Raw genomic sequence first — 17,085 nt, 5'->3', positions numbered from 1 at the left:
ATGATGGTGAAACAATATATCATGCAGCCCTACGGAATATGTTCGTTCTTTCTATCTATCTATCTATCATCCATCCACCTATCTATCTATCTATCTATCTATCTATCTATCTATCTATCTATCTATCTATCTATCTATCTATCTATCTATCTATCTATCTATCATCTATCTCCCTCCTTTGATCCAAATCCCTGCCTCGTCTACGCACCACATGATGTGATTTCCCGTAAATCTGTCCCAGCTGGCACCTATATTCTCCACGAGCGTAATCAAGACGAAGTAGCAGCTGTGGGGGCGACACTTAAAGGTGACTGGCAATGTTAGCTGCCGCTTTAAAGAACAGCTGCATTCCCGCACGGACGTATCCCTGACAGCAGGCTCGCATCAGGCCCGTCCGATTAGATTTACACGCCGTACTCGCACCGTGCTACTCTGACGGTGGCTTCCCGCGGCGTCCGTGACCTCAGAGTTTTGACAGACCAACAATAGGAGACCTGCTGGGGAAAACTGTTACATTAACCTCACGGAGCCGGTAGCCGCGTGTCAGGACTGGAGACATCCTTCCCGGCATGTGACACTTCCACTGAAAGAGGAAACGACAGTGTCCCGGTCTGCTCTCCCTCCCTCTGCGTTCTCAGCAACAAAAGCCATTAACTCCAGGCAGCCACCCCAATTAACTAGACAAGCTGGGGCCATATAGCAAACTACAGTACCTGCACTTATCAGGGGGGGTGAACCGTGTAAGTGGTACAATCCTGCAGGCTGATCTGCTACCCAGAAGCGGGAGTTAAATTTCTAAGGAAGAAGGTATATATATGCATGTATGTATATACATTACTTATTTCTGTGGATGGATGGATGGATGGATGGATGTGCAAACCTTCTATACCACAAGAAAAAATTAAGGGAAAACACTGGCGACACCAAGAATCCAGTAATATTTGCAAAAGAATAGAAATATTCAAAACAGTTACATATTTTCACAAACCACATTTCATCTGTTATCTAGCGGGAGGCAAATTATTACACCCAAGATGGAATATTTTTAACTAAAGGTCTGTGGAATCATGTATGATGGCATCACAGTGGAAACAAAGGCCCTCCTAGATGAATGATAAAAGTGAATTAGGACAGATCACAGGAGACAGTCCTCGGATGACTTTGCGTGCTCCAATCACGTGCGGCTGATGATTGGGCAGAGACGCCAGCTGGTTCGGCCACGAGCCGGAACGCGGACGACAGGCTCAAATGATGACACATTTCCTGGATGTGGACGACAGCCTTCCCACGAAGCCAGAGGCTCAGGTCAAATCCGCACAGATGGGGCAGGGCCTTATTACACACAGTGATTTACATTTTATTTATTCATCAGGCACTTTTATTTGGAGTGATGAACATTTTTTTATTAACATTATGAGGTTAAGGGCCATGCTGAAGGGCCCAATGGTGACATCACCCTGTCAACCCTGGGATTTGAACTGGCGAACTTCTGATCACAGGTGCACACACACACACACACACACACACACACACACAAAAACTCTCTCTCTCTCGTAATAATTTGTATTCTCTCTAACTGGCCTCGTTGCTTGTAATCAGGCTCTTGCCATTAGCGCTTATCAGAATCGGACCGTCCTGCCAAAGCTGCTTGCTCCCCCTTTCAACTGAACAACAGACCTTCGCGAATCAAAAACTACGAGCTGTAATGCCCCCCCGGCTCCCATAAACCAGCCACCCAAAACCTACTGGGTGTTTTGCGCTGCGGATGCAGTTTTTAATTACGTGTGGCCGCCGCGTTTGACTTGCAGCGAGCCGTGTCTCCTGCGTGATGCGCTCGGTATTCAGGGGTAAATCTGCTTTTTTCAATTTTATCTTTAATAACCAGGCTAGAACGGGATGAGGTGGTGAAAGGAAACCATTTGCTTCGTGCCTGAGATGGCGATTATACTCACTACCTTCTCAGCCTGCAAGGAATCAGATGTTTCTTAAGCGATGGATTATTTCTATAATATATACAACCTATACCTCCAACCTGTTCAAACGAATAGTTACTTCAGCATTAGTTCAAATACAAGAACTCGTGGCCATAGGTGGAAATTAGCGGGAGAACATTTCAAACTGGATTTAAGGAAGCACTTCTTTACACAGCGTGTAGTCAGAGTATGGAATAGTCTTCCTGATAACGTAGTGCAAGCTGAATCCTTGGGTTCCTTTAAATCAGAGCTAGATAAGATTTTAACAACTCTGAGCTATTAGTTAAGTTCTCCCCAAGCGAGCTCGATGGGCCGAATGGCCTCCTCTCGTTTGTATAGTTCTTATGTTCTTATGTAACCTGAACCAGGTTCTGGTGTAAACAGGGGTGGAGCCAAAGGGGCACTGGCCCGAGCTGAAAGCTGATTGGCTCCCAGATTGTCACTCACCAGTTCGAAACATATCACTGGCTAATCAGTCACAAAAAAAAAGTCACAAAAATCCACACCATAAAAAACTGTTTTGAGTAAATCCCATTAAATCCCATTTGTTTGATCAAAAGACACAAGTGGTCCAGTGGTTCTTATCTAATCTTATCTTTACTACTCGATTGATTTTCTTCTTTTATTTTGATTTCAGTATATGCAGAGTAAATAATGTGGGCAGGAATATGATCTAATTTTATTGTGTTTACGCTGGTTCAATGTTTCTTCATTAAGAACATCCCATCTTACGGGTTTATTTCCATCAGGGGCAAATTTATGATTTTTTTTAAGGTGGAGGGAATAAGAAAGGCCATAATTCACACAAAAAGGGCAACCTTTTCATTAGCCAATGATATGTTCTGAGAACACGAGTGATAGGGCAGAGGGTACTCCAGGGACCAATCAGCTTTCAGTGACCCTGTGGCCCCGCCCCCGAATATGTCCCTTTTAAGTGTCGATTCTTCTTTTTCTTTGACAATCTTGTGAATTTCTTCCAAAGCTGGTTCAAAAGGGTTGTGCTTTTTGTAATATTGAGGAAGGTACTTCTCACATAATCCATACTTACGAGGACTGCAAAGCAACTAAATAAACTTTTGAAAAAAACTGTACAGAACTTTAACATCATACATATCTAGAGAAATATTAGGGAAATCTATGAAACAATTTTTTTTAAAAAAAAAGAACAGAAACATTCATGGGTGGTTCTTTGATGCCCATTTTTTTTTTATCCAAAGCTACATGCAATTAAGGAAGCCCAACGCTGACTCACTCAACTGACCAGGAGATCCGAGCCAGCAACCTTCTGATCACTATCACAGTGTCTTAACCTGCTGAGCCACAAACCACTTTCCAGGCGCATGCAAATGCCATCAGGCTTTATTTACGACGTTCTTAGCAGCCAATACTAAATCGCATCTGAAGATGTGCTTTTTTTGTTTACAGCTGTGTCCTTCTGAAGTCTTTTCTTCAGTGCCAAAGGACAGTAGGGCAGAAAGTTTACTGAGCACTGCTTTCTGGCATGGATCCTGTAAATGCCAGCTTTTGTTTTTTTTTTTTCAAAGAAAAATAAATTACTTTTACAGTCCGCTGGGTAAAAGATAAAAATAATCTGAAACCTGGTGGCTTGGTCTCAAGGGGGCTGCGGCATTTTATAATGAAAAGACAACAGGAAAAACAAGGTACTTTTTTTTTTGACTAATCACTGTCCTCATTGCCGTTGAGATGGAAGCGTCCAATCAGCATTCTTTTAACTGATCAATCGGCTTTGTGATTGGCTCATCCAGTCCTGATACAGCATTAATGAGATACAAAGCATGTTGTATTGAAGCCCAAGTGCATAACTCTAGCAAAAACGACTTATTTTAACAGTATTACTAGTGTCTGTTATAAAACAGGCTCACTAGGTAGCACTATAATCTCTCACCTCCAGGGCTGTGGGTTCGATTCTTGTGCCCGACTGTCTATGCACAGTCTGGATGTTCACCACAGGTTTGTGCAGGTCAGGTGAACAAGTCTCTCTAAATTGCCCATAGTATGTGATTATTTGTTTGAATCTGTGTCCTGTGACGGCAAGGCATCCTCCGCAGCGAATACCCCAAGCATGTGTCATGCTTCCTGGAGGATTGGATTACAAGTTACAGAAGATGGACGGATATATACAATTTCATATATAGGCTTGTGATGTTATATATACAGTGAATCGGTCCCTTGTTGAAATGCGTTTCTGACTTGCTCTCCTCCTTCTTCTCCTCCCGTCTCCATTCTCCCAGGCAGCTATTTTAGGCCCCTGATCCCAGCGTTACATGAATAAGTAACAACAAAGCTCTCTTTTGGAGAGCCATTTTCTGGACCGATACGTGCTCTGCCAACGAATAGGTCAGGACCCGCTGCTCTGGAAAGAGATTCCACATGAGTACTCTGTTGCTCTACTCCTCTCGGAAACTTAAAATTTTTTAATAAACTGCTATTTTTTTTTTTGGTTTGGGTGGGCGATGGAGGGAGCGATTACAGCTTTTACTAATTTTCTGAGAAAAAAAATCGGTGAATTAGCTCCTCTGTAATTACTCCCTGTAAACGTAAGGAAAGTGAAATGGGCTCCGTTAGAATGAACGCTCAATCTAGTCAGATTCCCCACAATTTTCACTAAAAGCTCTCGGCTGCCATTCATGCTTCAGGTTGTGTATGAGAGTACAAACATCCTCCATCCCAACTCACTGAAAATCCCAGTAGTTCACACTGCTTTGCTTGCATTTATTTTCTTTTGGAAATCATGTGCTTAAGCTGCAATCACATCCCCTGATTCAGTGTTGGGATGAGCCTGGGATTCCCCGACTGCTAACGGCCGGGGTTTAAATATAGATGGAGCCCAGCGGAGCCTCCTTATGCCCAAAACACACCTTGTAGGAGCGCAACTCCACCTTTTTTGCTAATGTCCCAGAATTTAGTAAAAGATTCTAAGTGAACGGTTTAATAAAAGGGCAGATTTATGTTTTTTTTCCTTCAGCTTTAATGTTAATTTTAGTTAGTCACTCTGACACGTTCCTACGTGTTTTTTGTCTCATGGTTTTGTATTTTGACTCTTTTCACTTACTGTACTGCTGCCAAAACTTCACTTACTAGCTAGAAGTAAGAAGTGTGTAAGACGTGTGTAAGACGTGTGTAAGAAATCAGCGTGCAGCTTAATATTTTAATGCATTTTCTGGGGGAAATAGTGAATGAATGAGCAAGAATATTACTTGTAGCGAAAAACCATTTCGATGCACTTTTAAGGTTTTACATGTTGTTTAAAAAAAATTCAAGCACTATTTATTACCTATAGTTATCTTACCTACTGCGGGTGTGGTACCATCAGATTGCAAGCATGCTAATATAACACCCATATTCAAAAAAGGGGATAGAAGTAATCCAGCAAACTATAGGCCAATCAGTTTAACTAGCATTACTGGACAAATAATGGAAGCTATAATCCAAGTGAAAATGGTAGATTACCTGGATGCAAATAACATTCTGAGGGATAGCCAACGTGGATTTAGGAGAGGTAGATCCTGTTTAACGAATTTACTTGAGTTCTTTGAGGAAGCTACAAGAGAAATTGATCACAAAAAGGCCTACGATGTGATCTACTTAGATTTCCAGAAGGCCTTTGATGTTGTCCCCCACAAATGGCTCTTGCTTAAGCTCAAAGCTGCAGGGATTTTAGGAACTGTAGCAGCTTGGATCGAAAACTGGTTAACAGACAGGAAACAGCAGGTAGTTATTAAAGGCACAATGTCACAGTGGGCCTGCGTTCATAGTGGGGTACCGCAGGGTTCAATTTAAGGACCTCTATTGTTCCTAATTTACATTAATGATATTGACACCAATATATAAAGTAAAATGGTTAAATTTGCAGACGACACCAAGGTGGGTGGTGTAGCAGATACTGATCTAGCAGCAGAGAGGCTACAACGGGATCTGGATTTAATTAGCGACTCGGCTGATACTTGGCAGATGAAATTTAACACAGATAAATGTAAGGTAATCCATGCAGGGAGCAGAAATATAAAGTACAGATATTTTATGGGTTCCACTGAAATAAAGGTAGCTGATTATGAGAAAGATCTCGGTATGTATGTTGATGCTTCCATGTCCCACTCTTGCCAGTGTGGGGAAGCAATAAAAAAGGCAAGTAGGATGTTGGGTTACATCTCTAGGTGTGTGGAGTTTAAGTCAAGGGGAGTGATGCTACGATTATATAATTCCTTGGTAAGACCCCACCTAGAATATTATGTGCAGGTTTGGTCACCATACCTTAAGAAGGACATTGCTGCCTTGGAAAAGGTGCAGCGTAGAGCTACGAGAATGATTCCTGGTCTTAGAGGAATGTCTTATGAGGAGAGGTTAGCGGAACTGAATCTGTTTAGCCTTGAGCAAAGGAGACTAAGGGGGGACATGATCCAGGTCTATAAGATTGTAACGGATCTGGATGCTGTTCAGCCAAATGGCTATTTCAATATTAGTTTAAATACTAGAACTCGTGGCCATAGGTGGGAAATTAGCGGGAGAACATTTTAAAATGAATTTGAGGAAGCACTTCTTTATACAGCGTGTAGTTAGAGTATGGAATAGTCTTCCTGCTAGTGTAGCGGAAGCTAAAACCCTGGGTTCCTTTAAATCAGAGCTAGATAAGATTTTAACAACTCTGAGCTATTAGTTAAGTTCTCCCTAAAGGAGCTTGATGGGCCGAATGGCCCCCTCTCGTTTGTAAATTTCTTATGTTCTTATTAACCATGCAATATGTAAAATTATCATGAAAATGACTTTTTGATCATATATTTTAGTTAATGTGGCAACACAGCGTGTCGATAAATGAACATACTGCGTCTGTAAGATTCTGATCATAAATACATATAATAATTAATGCACTGATGTAAAGCGCAATTTATTCAGCCCCCCCCCCCCCCCCCACCCCTACTCTGTGCCTGATGGGACCCCCCCCCCCCACCTCTCTCTGACAGCGTGCGAGGAGCAGTGATGGGCATTTCAGGTCCAGAAAGTACAAATCCAGACCAAGATTTTGTTTCTTCCAACCAGTTGAGCATAAATAGTCACAGGCACAGATACAGTTAAAAAACTGGTTGGCAGAAACAAAATCTTGGTTTGGATTTCTGGACCTGAAATGCCCTAAACTGGCCCTCAGAGAAAATGCTCAAACATGGAGAAGAGGAATGAGATGGACTAACTTCAAGCTTATTGGAGGGTGACCTAGTAGGATTTCACAAATAAGACGCAGAGTACAAAAAAAATATATAAAAATAGAACAGGAGGAATGTAAATTGAGGCTCTTTGATCAAATGAGCCTGAGAGTAGAACAGTCAGAAAGAAGAGAGTAACTTTGGGTTTAATTTGCCGATAAACGCGGGCTGACTTAACAATGTGAACTGCAAAGACACTGCAAGTCACATCGCATAAACGCACAAGTGTTTCTTCTGACAGGACAGCTGTTGGAACTCACGCAGCCGACGACACCTGAGCTGCGAATGAAAGGGAGGTTTTACGGAGGGAATCGTCGCATTTTTCATCCAAATTAACTGCACACTTGTTTTTGGAAGTCTAAATATGCAAGATCAATGGCCTAAGCTGACATTCTGGAATATTCCGGGTTATGTCAGCAGGAGGCTTGGTTTACTGCCGGCGCTTTAAATGGCAAGCAGGTAAGTCAGCTGCCTGTCCGCGTTGGAGAACAGGACGCAGGTCTTCACAGTGGACATGCTACACTGGTGTTTTGGAGGTGCCTGCAAGGGCCTAACACTGTAATGGGTCAGTGAGTCAGTGGATCAAGCGGGCAGACATGCGACCGGTGTGAGGGAGCAGGAACAAGCTCGGGGCTGATTGGCTAACGAGCCGGCGGGTCACTGCCCCGTCTCCGCCGCTACACACGCTGCCAATGTGCCTTCACCAGTGCAGAATTTGTTCTCACTTTACAGCACCGTCCAAAATACCGCAGTGAATTTATTATTTACATTTAATGCATTTATCTGACGCGTTCATGAACGGCAACTTACAGTAGTGGGGCAACAACTTATGAGCACTACCTGGGACTGGAACCCACAACCTTTGTATTTTTATCACAATGCTTTCATTGTCATTCCTTCTTTCTTTCTTTCTTTGGTGATATTCCCATAATCTGTCTCTCAGGATCCTCTGTACTTGTTTGCACTGTGTTTACTGTCTTTGTACTTTGTCTGTGTGCACTAATATGTATATTTGCCTGTGCTCTAGGTACCTTGCTGCTCTATGCACAAGAATTTCCCCCAGGGCAAGTTAATCTTAAACTTAAAAACTATTCTGGGCACTCCCCCTTGCCACAGAAATTTCACCCTAATTTTGAGTGCACCTCCAAGCACCCTAGAGCGTCGACCTGTGCCTCTCTCAGCCACGCAGTTTATAATGCCACGGAAAATGAGTCTGATGTAGGGCACAGTATCGTGAGAAGCATCTTGGTTCAATGATTCATGAAGGCAATGCAATGGAAAAAAATATATAAGTAATTTTACAGAAAAATAAAAAAAGCACTCAAGTGACATGGAATAGCCTAAATGCCATGGGCATTCATCATCTTGTCACCTCCTCTTTTTATCACAGTGGCTGTATCATTGCCTTTCATTGTCCAGATTCACACGTTTACAAAGCAAGGGTGGACTGGTCAACGGTCTGATTCTAGCCTAACTCCTTATATGGCATTATGCTAATTAGCATCACTTTTCCAATTATCGATTGGTTTGTTTAGCAGACACCCTTACCCAGCTCCTCCAATCAGGCATAAGGCGGCCGACAAGCAATCACCGTTCTGCCAGTAATAAAAAGTAACTATCCCTAATGCAATCTATAGGAAAGCTCGTTTCCGGGGAGATTTATAGCGTGTGCAGCGATGTTCAGCACCATCTGACTTGCAGCTGACAGCACCTCTCGGGAGATAAGATCAGGAAAACAAGCCGGGGGCCTTGTAGCGCGGGGCTTGTAGCTGGGGAGCATCAAGATCCTGGAAGCAGGGAGATCAGGGCCTGAAGACACCTACCCAACAGTGCTACTGGTGCAGAACATGTGCGTGTATGGGCACCCGAGGTTTGAGGGCCCCCTACTGACCACAAACAGTCACCACACTAAATATTAAATAAATGTGTTCATTATTTAGGAGATACTGAAGCAGCATTTTCAGCTACCTATCCGTGATATTCTGACACTACTTGCTAGCTAGTTATTAATTTCGTTTTTGAGGCATCTGTGGGGGGCAGAAAGCCCCTGAAACAACAAACCTGCCCCTGGATTGGTGACCCACAACCTAAAATGACTCCCAATGACTTGAAATGACATGAATTGATGCAGTGCTAGACAATATAATGTGCAATACCTGACCATTTTCTAGGTTTCGGCATTGTAATGAGGATTGTGATGACTATCTCGTTTGATTTTTCGATAATTCCTTCCCTTTATCATTTTATACTCTTCCTTGTTACCCCCCATGGTGGGGGGAGGGGTATCTCACCTGTTTCGCCCCACACCGGCAGGTACTCGTCCTGCTGGATATCCAACATGATCTCTAGCCCGTTGCCCGTGCCGCCCTTCATCGTCGTGCGAAGCGTCTTACCCTCCTCTGCCGCGTTGAATGTGTAGCACTTCCCGTACCTGGTGAACACCTGCAGCAACAGAGAGATGTGGAGGTCATTCAAGGTCGTGGACACAGCTGGGTTCATGTTCTGTTGGACGAACATGAGGGAAAACTATGCGTGCGTGCCTCAGGGCATCTGAGAAAATATTTATGAGTTATTTTTGCGTTTATTTGATTTTTTCACCAAGTTGCGTTCTAATTTTTCGCGCTTGAAGGCTATGATGCATTTAATTCCATCTTTTGGCGGCTAAAATGGCCTCAGACTTCAGATCAGAGAAATCATCAGCATTCCGGAACATGTTACAAACTCCTTTATTGATTTATCATCGCCCACTTTCGCATTCGATGCTCTGGCTGAGACAAATCCTATTATTCCGTCTAATGGACCTTTAACAGATCGTCCTTCCCGCTCTTGGAGATGCCGTCGGACGCCAGCTGGGTAAGCAAAGAGATGTGGAGCGCGCGGAGCATGATAAGTGCCCCAAGGCTCGCACGGCACGTGAGCCTTTCTGGAAGTATCCAGCGCTTGCGTAGGGCGAGACTAAAGTCTTTATGACATGTTGACATTCCGCGCCACGCGGCAGCCAGACTGAAAAGAGGCCACCCAAGCAGCTGCTGTGGCTCCTGCCTCTTTGATCGGATCTTCCCCTCCTGTTTCTTAACAGATAAGAAGACGCATACAAACTCGTTCCCCTATGTCGTTCCTTGCTGCTGTTTTCTTCCCCTAAACCCACAGCCAAGCAGCTGAGCCCGGCGTCTGATCGACCTGCATGATTTCACAGACAGAAAAGCAGCGGGTCCATTTGTTCAGACACCGGAGCGAGCCCCCTTCGATGGCGCAGGAACAAACTGACGCTGCGGGATCCGTCGGAGGGGATCGAGGCTGGTGACTAAATTATCCCAGGGAGCCGAGAGACACGATTAGCCAGTTCTCTCGCCAATCCCTCCCCACTAAGCCATCCAAGAACTGGATGACAAAAAAGCCAGTTACCACAGTGAGATCCATAGGACATTTAAACCCTATGGTCCCGCCCCCCTGTAATGACTGCCAATCAGAAGCCTTCATTCCATGATTATAAGGAGCACCAACTGAATCGAAACCCTGTATCGACCTGACCATCTTTCCAGCCATTTTTTATTTGTCAGTTCCTCCCACAGCGACCATCAGAAGTGCCTCGATTCGACCCAGTTCTGTTCCACAGGCCTCTTTGCACCTTGTCTGTCATCTCACAGCCTGTCCTGTATTCACAGGGCCCAACCCACGCTCCTCCAACCTGCGACCCAAAAGCACTCCGATTATCACTATATAGGCTGCTGCAGCTATCATATCCGTCCCCACAGACCTGCAGGTGTCCAGTTCATCGTTGGCTGTCACTCCTGACTTCTGGCCTGAATACCAAGCTGATTCGAGGCTGTCGATATGGACACCTGATGGCAACTCCAACCATGAATATGCGACTAGGCACTGACTCCGGCGGGGGGCGGGGGGGCCGGCGAAGTGTGACTTATACCGAAATAATGTGTGTTGGTGCTTCTCCCCAAGGGTCCGTAGGTTTACAAATACGCAGAAAAACCCCAGTTATCATCCCGAGCTTAAGACAATTACTGCTGGCAGGAGTGGTGACGACTTCCCACGCCTGACTGATGGGAACCAGTACCATCCTGGCCTGGGAGGCCTACAGTTATCAGTCCCAGACATCCCAGGAAAAACCAGACCAAGCCAATCTAATAATTTCCCGTTCTGTGTAATAATTCCCAATTCCAGTTCCTCCTACTGTTTTGATGACTATATAAACTAGCGGCAGAATCATTCAAAGTCAAAACAAAACAGAATCATCTGGCACATCAATTTCCTGCTACCTGCTGTCCTGCCAGATAAAAAAAGAAAAGAAAAAAAAACAGTTTTGTCTTCTTCCACCACCGTCTATGTCCAGGCTCACATGTGAAAATTCTGACGTGAGAAGACCACTTAATGCTGTCTACAAAGAAAGCCTGGACCAAATCACTTCTCTTAGAATATGCATCTACCAGTCAAATAAAAAAAGACACACACACACACACACACACACAAACACACACACACGCCTTGGCTCAGAAATCGATTCCCTCTGAGAAAACAAACCACCAGCTTTAGAGGAGAAGCAACTTCATTTTTTAAAACGTGTTCCATAATGCCTGCGGTACAAATTTCATTACATTAATAATTTCTGTTTATTTTGTATAGTGCTGTAGTAAAGGCTTCCACCGCGCGAGTAAATATTTGTTATATTTAGACAAATTTTGACTCTGGAGTTCAAAATGACCGTGTTCCTCATTTAGCTGGGGACTTGGCCACAGGTCATTAACCACCAGCAGATTTTTGTCATGACCCTGCATGGAGTCCATTCCTCCTGGGATCTCATCAGCACTTTAATCATCCAGGGAGGATTCATGGCGGAGGAATATGAATTACAGCTGATTTCCCATCTCTTATTTCTATTGTTAGAGCCGTTCATCTCTAACACACTTTGTCCCCAGTATTTTTTTTTTCTTTTTTTCCTCCTAATAACCAGAAGTTACGGCCAGATTTGTCCATTTTAAGCGCTAATGTGGGTCGGGGTCCCAAACTCACATTCTGTGAATGCAGACCTTCATCCACAGTCTGGGAAGGGCCTTGGATGTCGGCCTGACAGAGAGATGATTATTCCCTGCGCACACTGGCGGGTGCCTTGACACAAACTTATCTGCGGATTTTTCATTTTCTCTGTTTTATTTGTCTGCTTTTGTTTAGCAGAGGGAGAACTGGCCTTGGAAACAAACACCTGTGTTGGCTTCAAGACGAAACTGCAGTCTATCTCAAAACATCCTGAGCTGCTGGGAAGCATGGTAACACCAATCATAGGTGCAGGGGCAGGGCCACAGGCCTCAGATGAAAGCCGATTGGTCCCCTGAGTGTCCCCTCCCCTGTCACTCACCGATTCATAACATACTATTGGCTAATGAAATGGTTGGCCACTTTCTATGTGTTCCATAATATTCTGCAAATAACACTGTGAATTTTGCCCCCCCAACTTAAACAAATCCTAGAATCAGTTAGACAGTCGCTTTGTTAGTGTTTTTATAGGGTGGATGTGTCTGGAGTTGAAGCAGTTAGTTGGAGTTATCAAGGTTTTTAAGTTATTTTTTCACTCTCTTGTCTTGACAAGATCACATTCTGTGTTTAGTGTTTCCTAGAATAAAGTACTTTATTGATAAAACTCCCCGGTCTGACATCTCCATCCCGCTCTCGTAGTCAGTATCTGCCTCATAACCTTCCCAAAATCACAATAAGCCAAAGGGGAGTTGTTATGTCAAGTTATTACACTAGAGTACATAGCTTAAAGCAGTGTACTAAAGCAGTGTACTAAAGCAGTGTTTCTCAGCTGGTGCAGCCTCAGGACCCACGTTTCCTTGGTCGTTGAATAACACCGAATTTTTAAAGTCCTGAACCAAATTTATTTCCAAAAAAATTGCAGTAATAGTAAATATTACACAGGTCTAAGTAGTGCAGTAACAGTATAGCACAATGTGTCCAGGCTCCGTTAAATAACAAAAAAGTCCATTATTTGAAAAAAAAAAAAAGTATATATATTTATATATATGTAAATATATATTATATACAGTATATGTATATATTTAACCACACACTCTGCAAAGTACTTTTGGGTCACGACCCACTAGTTGAAAAACAGTGGCTAAAGTCTACCAAGATCAGAGATGTTGGAGGTACATTCAGGCACTAAAATTCATTAAAATCACTATAATCACTTCTGAAAAAAACACTTATCGGACAATTTGACGTTAAAAATGACATCGTTAATAACAAATCATCAACAAGCACATTGGATCCTTAGGGTTATGGTGACCAGAAGGAATCTACCCAAGAAGGGCATGGTATAAAACAGGGTACACGCCCCGAACGGGACAGGGTACAGACACCGAGAAACAGAACCAGGGTGATGTTACAGTTACACACTGACACAAACCCCATTTTCTTATTGACAACTGGAAAGTGTGGTGCCTACAGATAACCAGCACAGGACCATAAAGGCCTTGCAAAGACAGAGCGGGGCTTAAATTTGGACTAACGGCCCCATAGCAATGAGTGAACCTTTTCATCCACTAAGCAGACATGCTGCACTACATTACAGCTCGTTAATTTAAAAGACGCCATGAAAGAACTCAGCATGACGGCTGGGAGTTTATATGTCAGAATGTCACCATGCTGTCCTTTGGTAATTAGTGGGGGGGAGCAGTGTAAAATAGGGACCTGAGGGAATGAGATACATAAATTAAATAATAAAAATCATCTGCATTTGTTGCATAAAGAGATGCTTGCAGACTGTAATGTCAAACACGTACCTGCGTTACGTCAGGCTCAGGATACATGCTGAGATCTTTTCTGTTCCTGGCCATAAATCCATAGATCCTTAATTATTGCCAGTATAAATCTACTGCTAATTTGTTGGCTGCCAGAAAAAAAAGGCATTTATGAGTAAAAAAAATGATGCGAAGTTTCATAAATAATAACTCATTAAAAAAACACAGGTGGAGACAGGACAGTAAATGAATCAAAATGTTTCTCAAACCTGTTTTATATATGCAGCAGACCTTCTTTGCAGTACAGCCAAATCCGATACTTAACAGAATTACCGGGTGTCAACAAAACAATCACGCAGATAAAACTGCCGTCTGAATGATCACCGTGTTCCTGCATTAGGAAACCAAAGAGAGTTAAAGAAGACACACCGGTACAGGGGCTACAGGTAGATTTCCAGAAAATGTGAAAAAGATGAATAAAAACAATATCCTTAGTAGGATCTACTGTTACAAGTGTTTTTCTTAACGAATAAAATATCTGGTCCATATTTTTGGCCAACGGCATTGTGCATTTTGCCATTCAATAAGGAATACGAAAGAATGTGTCATGCTTTTTGTGTCAGGATTATACGAAAATATAAACAAACCACAAAAAGATTTAATTGTAAAAAATGCTTTTTCACAGTACAACTATGAATAACCAGTATAAAAATGGGATAAAGACTAGAGACGTTACGTGTCGACATTTATTTAACCAGTCTTTTGTTTATTTTCCAGACTGAGATACAATGGAAAATTATAATGATATGTAGGTTATTATAAAGTTACTTTAGTGCCGCACGCGCAGCGCCAAACAATGTTGTGCCTGAGTCATTGATGCTCGGGATGTAAGATTCTCTTAATAAATAAAATGGCTTGTTTTTCATTTTTTTTTTAGGAATTTTTGTTTTAGTCCTGGTGTTTTTTTACCTTGATGCAATTGCAAAAGTGGTTTTTTTAGTCACAGAAGTTTTAATCACCATGAAAACAAATTATGACAGTTAAATCTGAATTTTATTTAAAAAAAATTTTTAGTCCTGGGTTTTTTTTTTACGTTGATGCAATTGCAAAAGTGGTTTTTTTGGTCACACAAGTTTTAATCACCAAGAAAACAAATTATGACAGTTAAATTAGAATTTTTTTTAAGAAATTTTTTTAGTCCTGGTGTTTTTTTTTACCTTGATGAAATTATCACATTAGTCTTAATTAACAAGAAAACTAATTATGACAATTAAATCTGAAATACCTCAAGCACAAAAAAATTCAGTTCCCACTGAAATCCATCCATCCATCCTGTATACCCAAGTTGTTCTATCTATGTATCTATCCAAAGTTTGTCCCAGAGACTACGAGAATAAGGGAGGGAACAACCCAGGTTGGGTCGCCAGCCCACAGCAGGTCTCACTTAAATGTTTTTACTAATTAAAATCGAATTAAAACTTTATTAAGTGAGCTGAATGATCTTTGGTCATCGTGCTGATTTGATCACTTCATAACTGAATATCCATTTCGATGCGTGCACTAGAATCTAGTTTGGATCCAGCTACTTCCTTGGTGCTGTCGTACATTAAGAGTAAATACACATCAGGAGTAACCGTGTAGGGTGACCTCCGAGTTGAAGTTTAGGTGTAACATTATTTAATTCCTAGGCCTATATTACATTATTTCTGGATGCTATTAGCATCGTGTTCTTTTGTCTTATCAAAGTCAATGTTTGCATGACTCAACCCCCCCGTGAGGGGGTGGCGAACCTCTGGATTTTTTTGGGGGGGGGGGGGGGGGGTTGTGACCGTAAAAAATTAGGAACCCATGTAATACAGCACATGTATACTGGAACAATCACTAAGCGTGGTAGCACAGGACTGATTCAATTCCCCGTTTTTTGTTGGGATAAACACTGGATTTGTTAGACGGTGGTTCTAAAATGGTCCTCAGTCATGACCCCATTGTACAGTCATAATTGAAACCTTTATACAGTAGCACTGCTCCTGCATTTATGTGTTTATATATCAATCAAGATCCTTCAGGCGCTCTGTCATGGGTTCAGATCTATGAGTCACTTTTCGAAGCTTTTTCATTACTAACAAAACCACTTGAAATTTGGGATTCTAAGCTTGATATATTTAAAGGTATTGTGCGTCTCTGCTTGCTGTGCTATTGACTGGCTAGCTATCCGGCTGTGTCTCTTGCTTCTGGGCCCGCGGGATAGCTCAAAGCTCATTGTTGGTGATTTAAACAAAGTCAACTAAATGGCTCTGTATTTGTCTGCATAGGTGTTTTTATACCAAAGCACAGGTTGTACTGCCCAGGCTCCCTCCACGTGCCTTTTTCCCTGTATAGCTACTAGCGCGTTGCTAATTGTTGCTAAAGAACCACACACTGTGCCAAAATGGCCGCCCTTTGCTACTTCTCTACTGGCCCAATTCCTTCAGTTTTCAATTAAACGCCCCCACCCCAACACAACAAACATGATTTTTTTCCCCTCTTGTTTTCCCAGCCATGTCCAAGGCCCATCTGCATCTCAGTTGCTCCCACAGGGGAGATGTCTGACATATTCAATCACATTCAAATGGCCTCGCGTCATTTTTCCAGAATTGACTTTGGCTGAATCCAAACCAATCTGATTTATTTTTGGACCAGCTACGAGAATGAATGCTCTCGGCCGCCATCTCCATACACATGGCTTGGGGGGCCCTTGGCAAGCCAGCAGGGACTCTGTGTCAAACTCACTGTCTCCCCCACAGGTCAATGCTTTGTAATGGATGTGACCTGGATCCTGTCACGGCGGCGTGATGATGCAGGACTCCGACCTGCCCCCTTCACACTTTCCCAAAACCGCAGATGGCGAGATACGGGGATTTAATGTCACACACGTCCAAAAAACTTGACTTTGATGAGGCTGTGGTCACTCATCCTATATTAATTTGACCACCGAGCAGGGGCCCGGGTTTATGGATCCGACATGGAGGGGCCAGACGTGAGCTGACGGATCTCCCTGATGCTCGCTCGGCTACGGCGTGCTGCCAAAATGGCCGCCTGGGACGTGTCACGGGGTGAAAGGGGGCCAGGGGTCTTTCGCGAGCTCCCTGGCTTCTTAATTACAGA

At 43.0% G+C, this 17,085-nt stretch overlaps 1 protein-coding gene across 3 annotated transcripts in view; it reads right to left on the bottom strand.

The window, feature by feature from the left end:
* asic2 (acid-sensing (proton-gated) ion channel 2) overlaps window positions 1-17,085 on the bottom strand; it is a 224,700-nt gene that overhangs the window by 15,376 nt on the left and 192,239 nt on the right. For all 3 annotated transcript variants that reach the window (XM_072704645.1, XM_072704644.1, XM_023835589.2), the window contains one exon: window positions 9,481-9,631. In XM_072704645.1, coding sequence (XP_072560746.1) covers window positions 9,481-9,631 — 151 coding nt within the window. The remainder of the gene's footprint in view (window positions 1-9,480; window positions 9,632-17,085) is intronic.

The sequence above is a fragment of the Paramormyrops kingsleyae genome, chromosome 22, assembly GCF_048594095.1.
Source record: "Paramormyrops kingsleyae isolate MSU_618 chromosome 22, PKINGS_0.4, whole genome shotgun sequence".
NCBI classification, from domain to species: domain Eukaryota; kingdom Metazoa; phylum Chordata; class Actinopteri; order Osteoglossiformes; family Mormyridae; genus Paramormyrops; species Paramormyrops kingsleyae.
The sequence above is the reverse complement of the archived record's forward strand: the minus strand, read 5'-3'. Positions and strand labels throughout refer to the sequence as shown.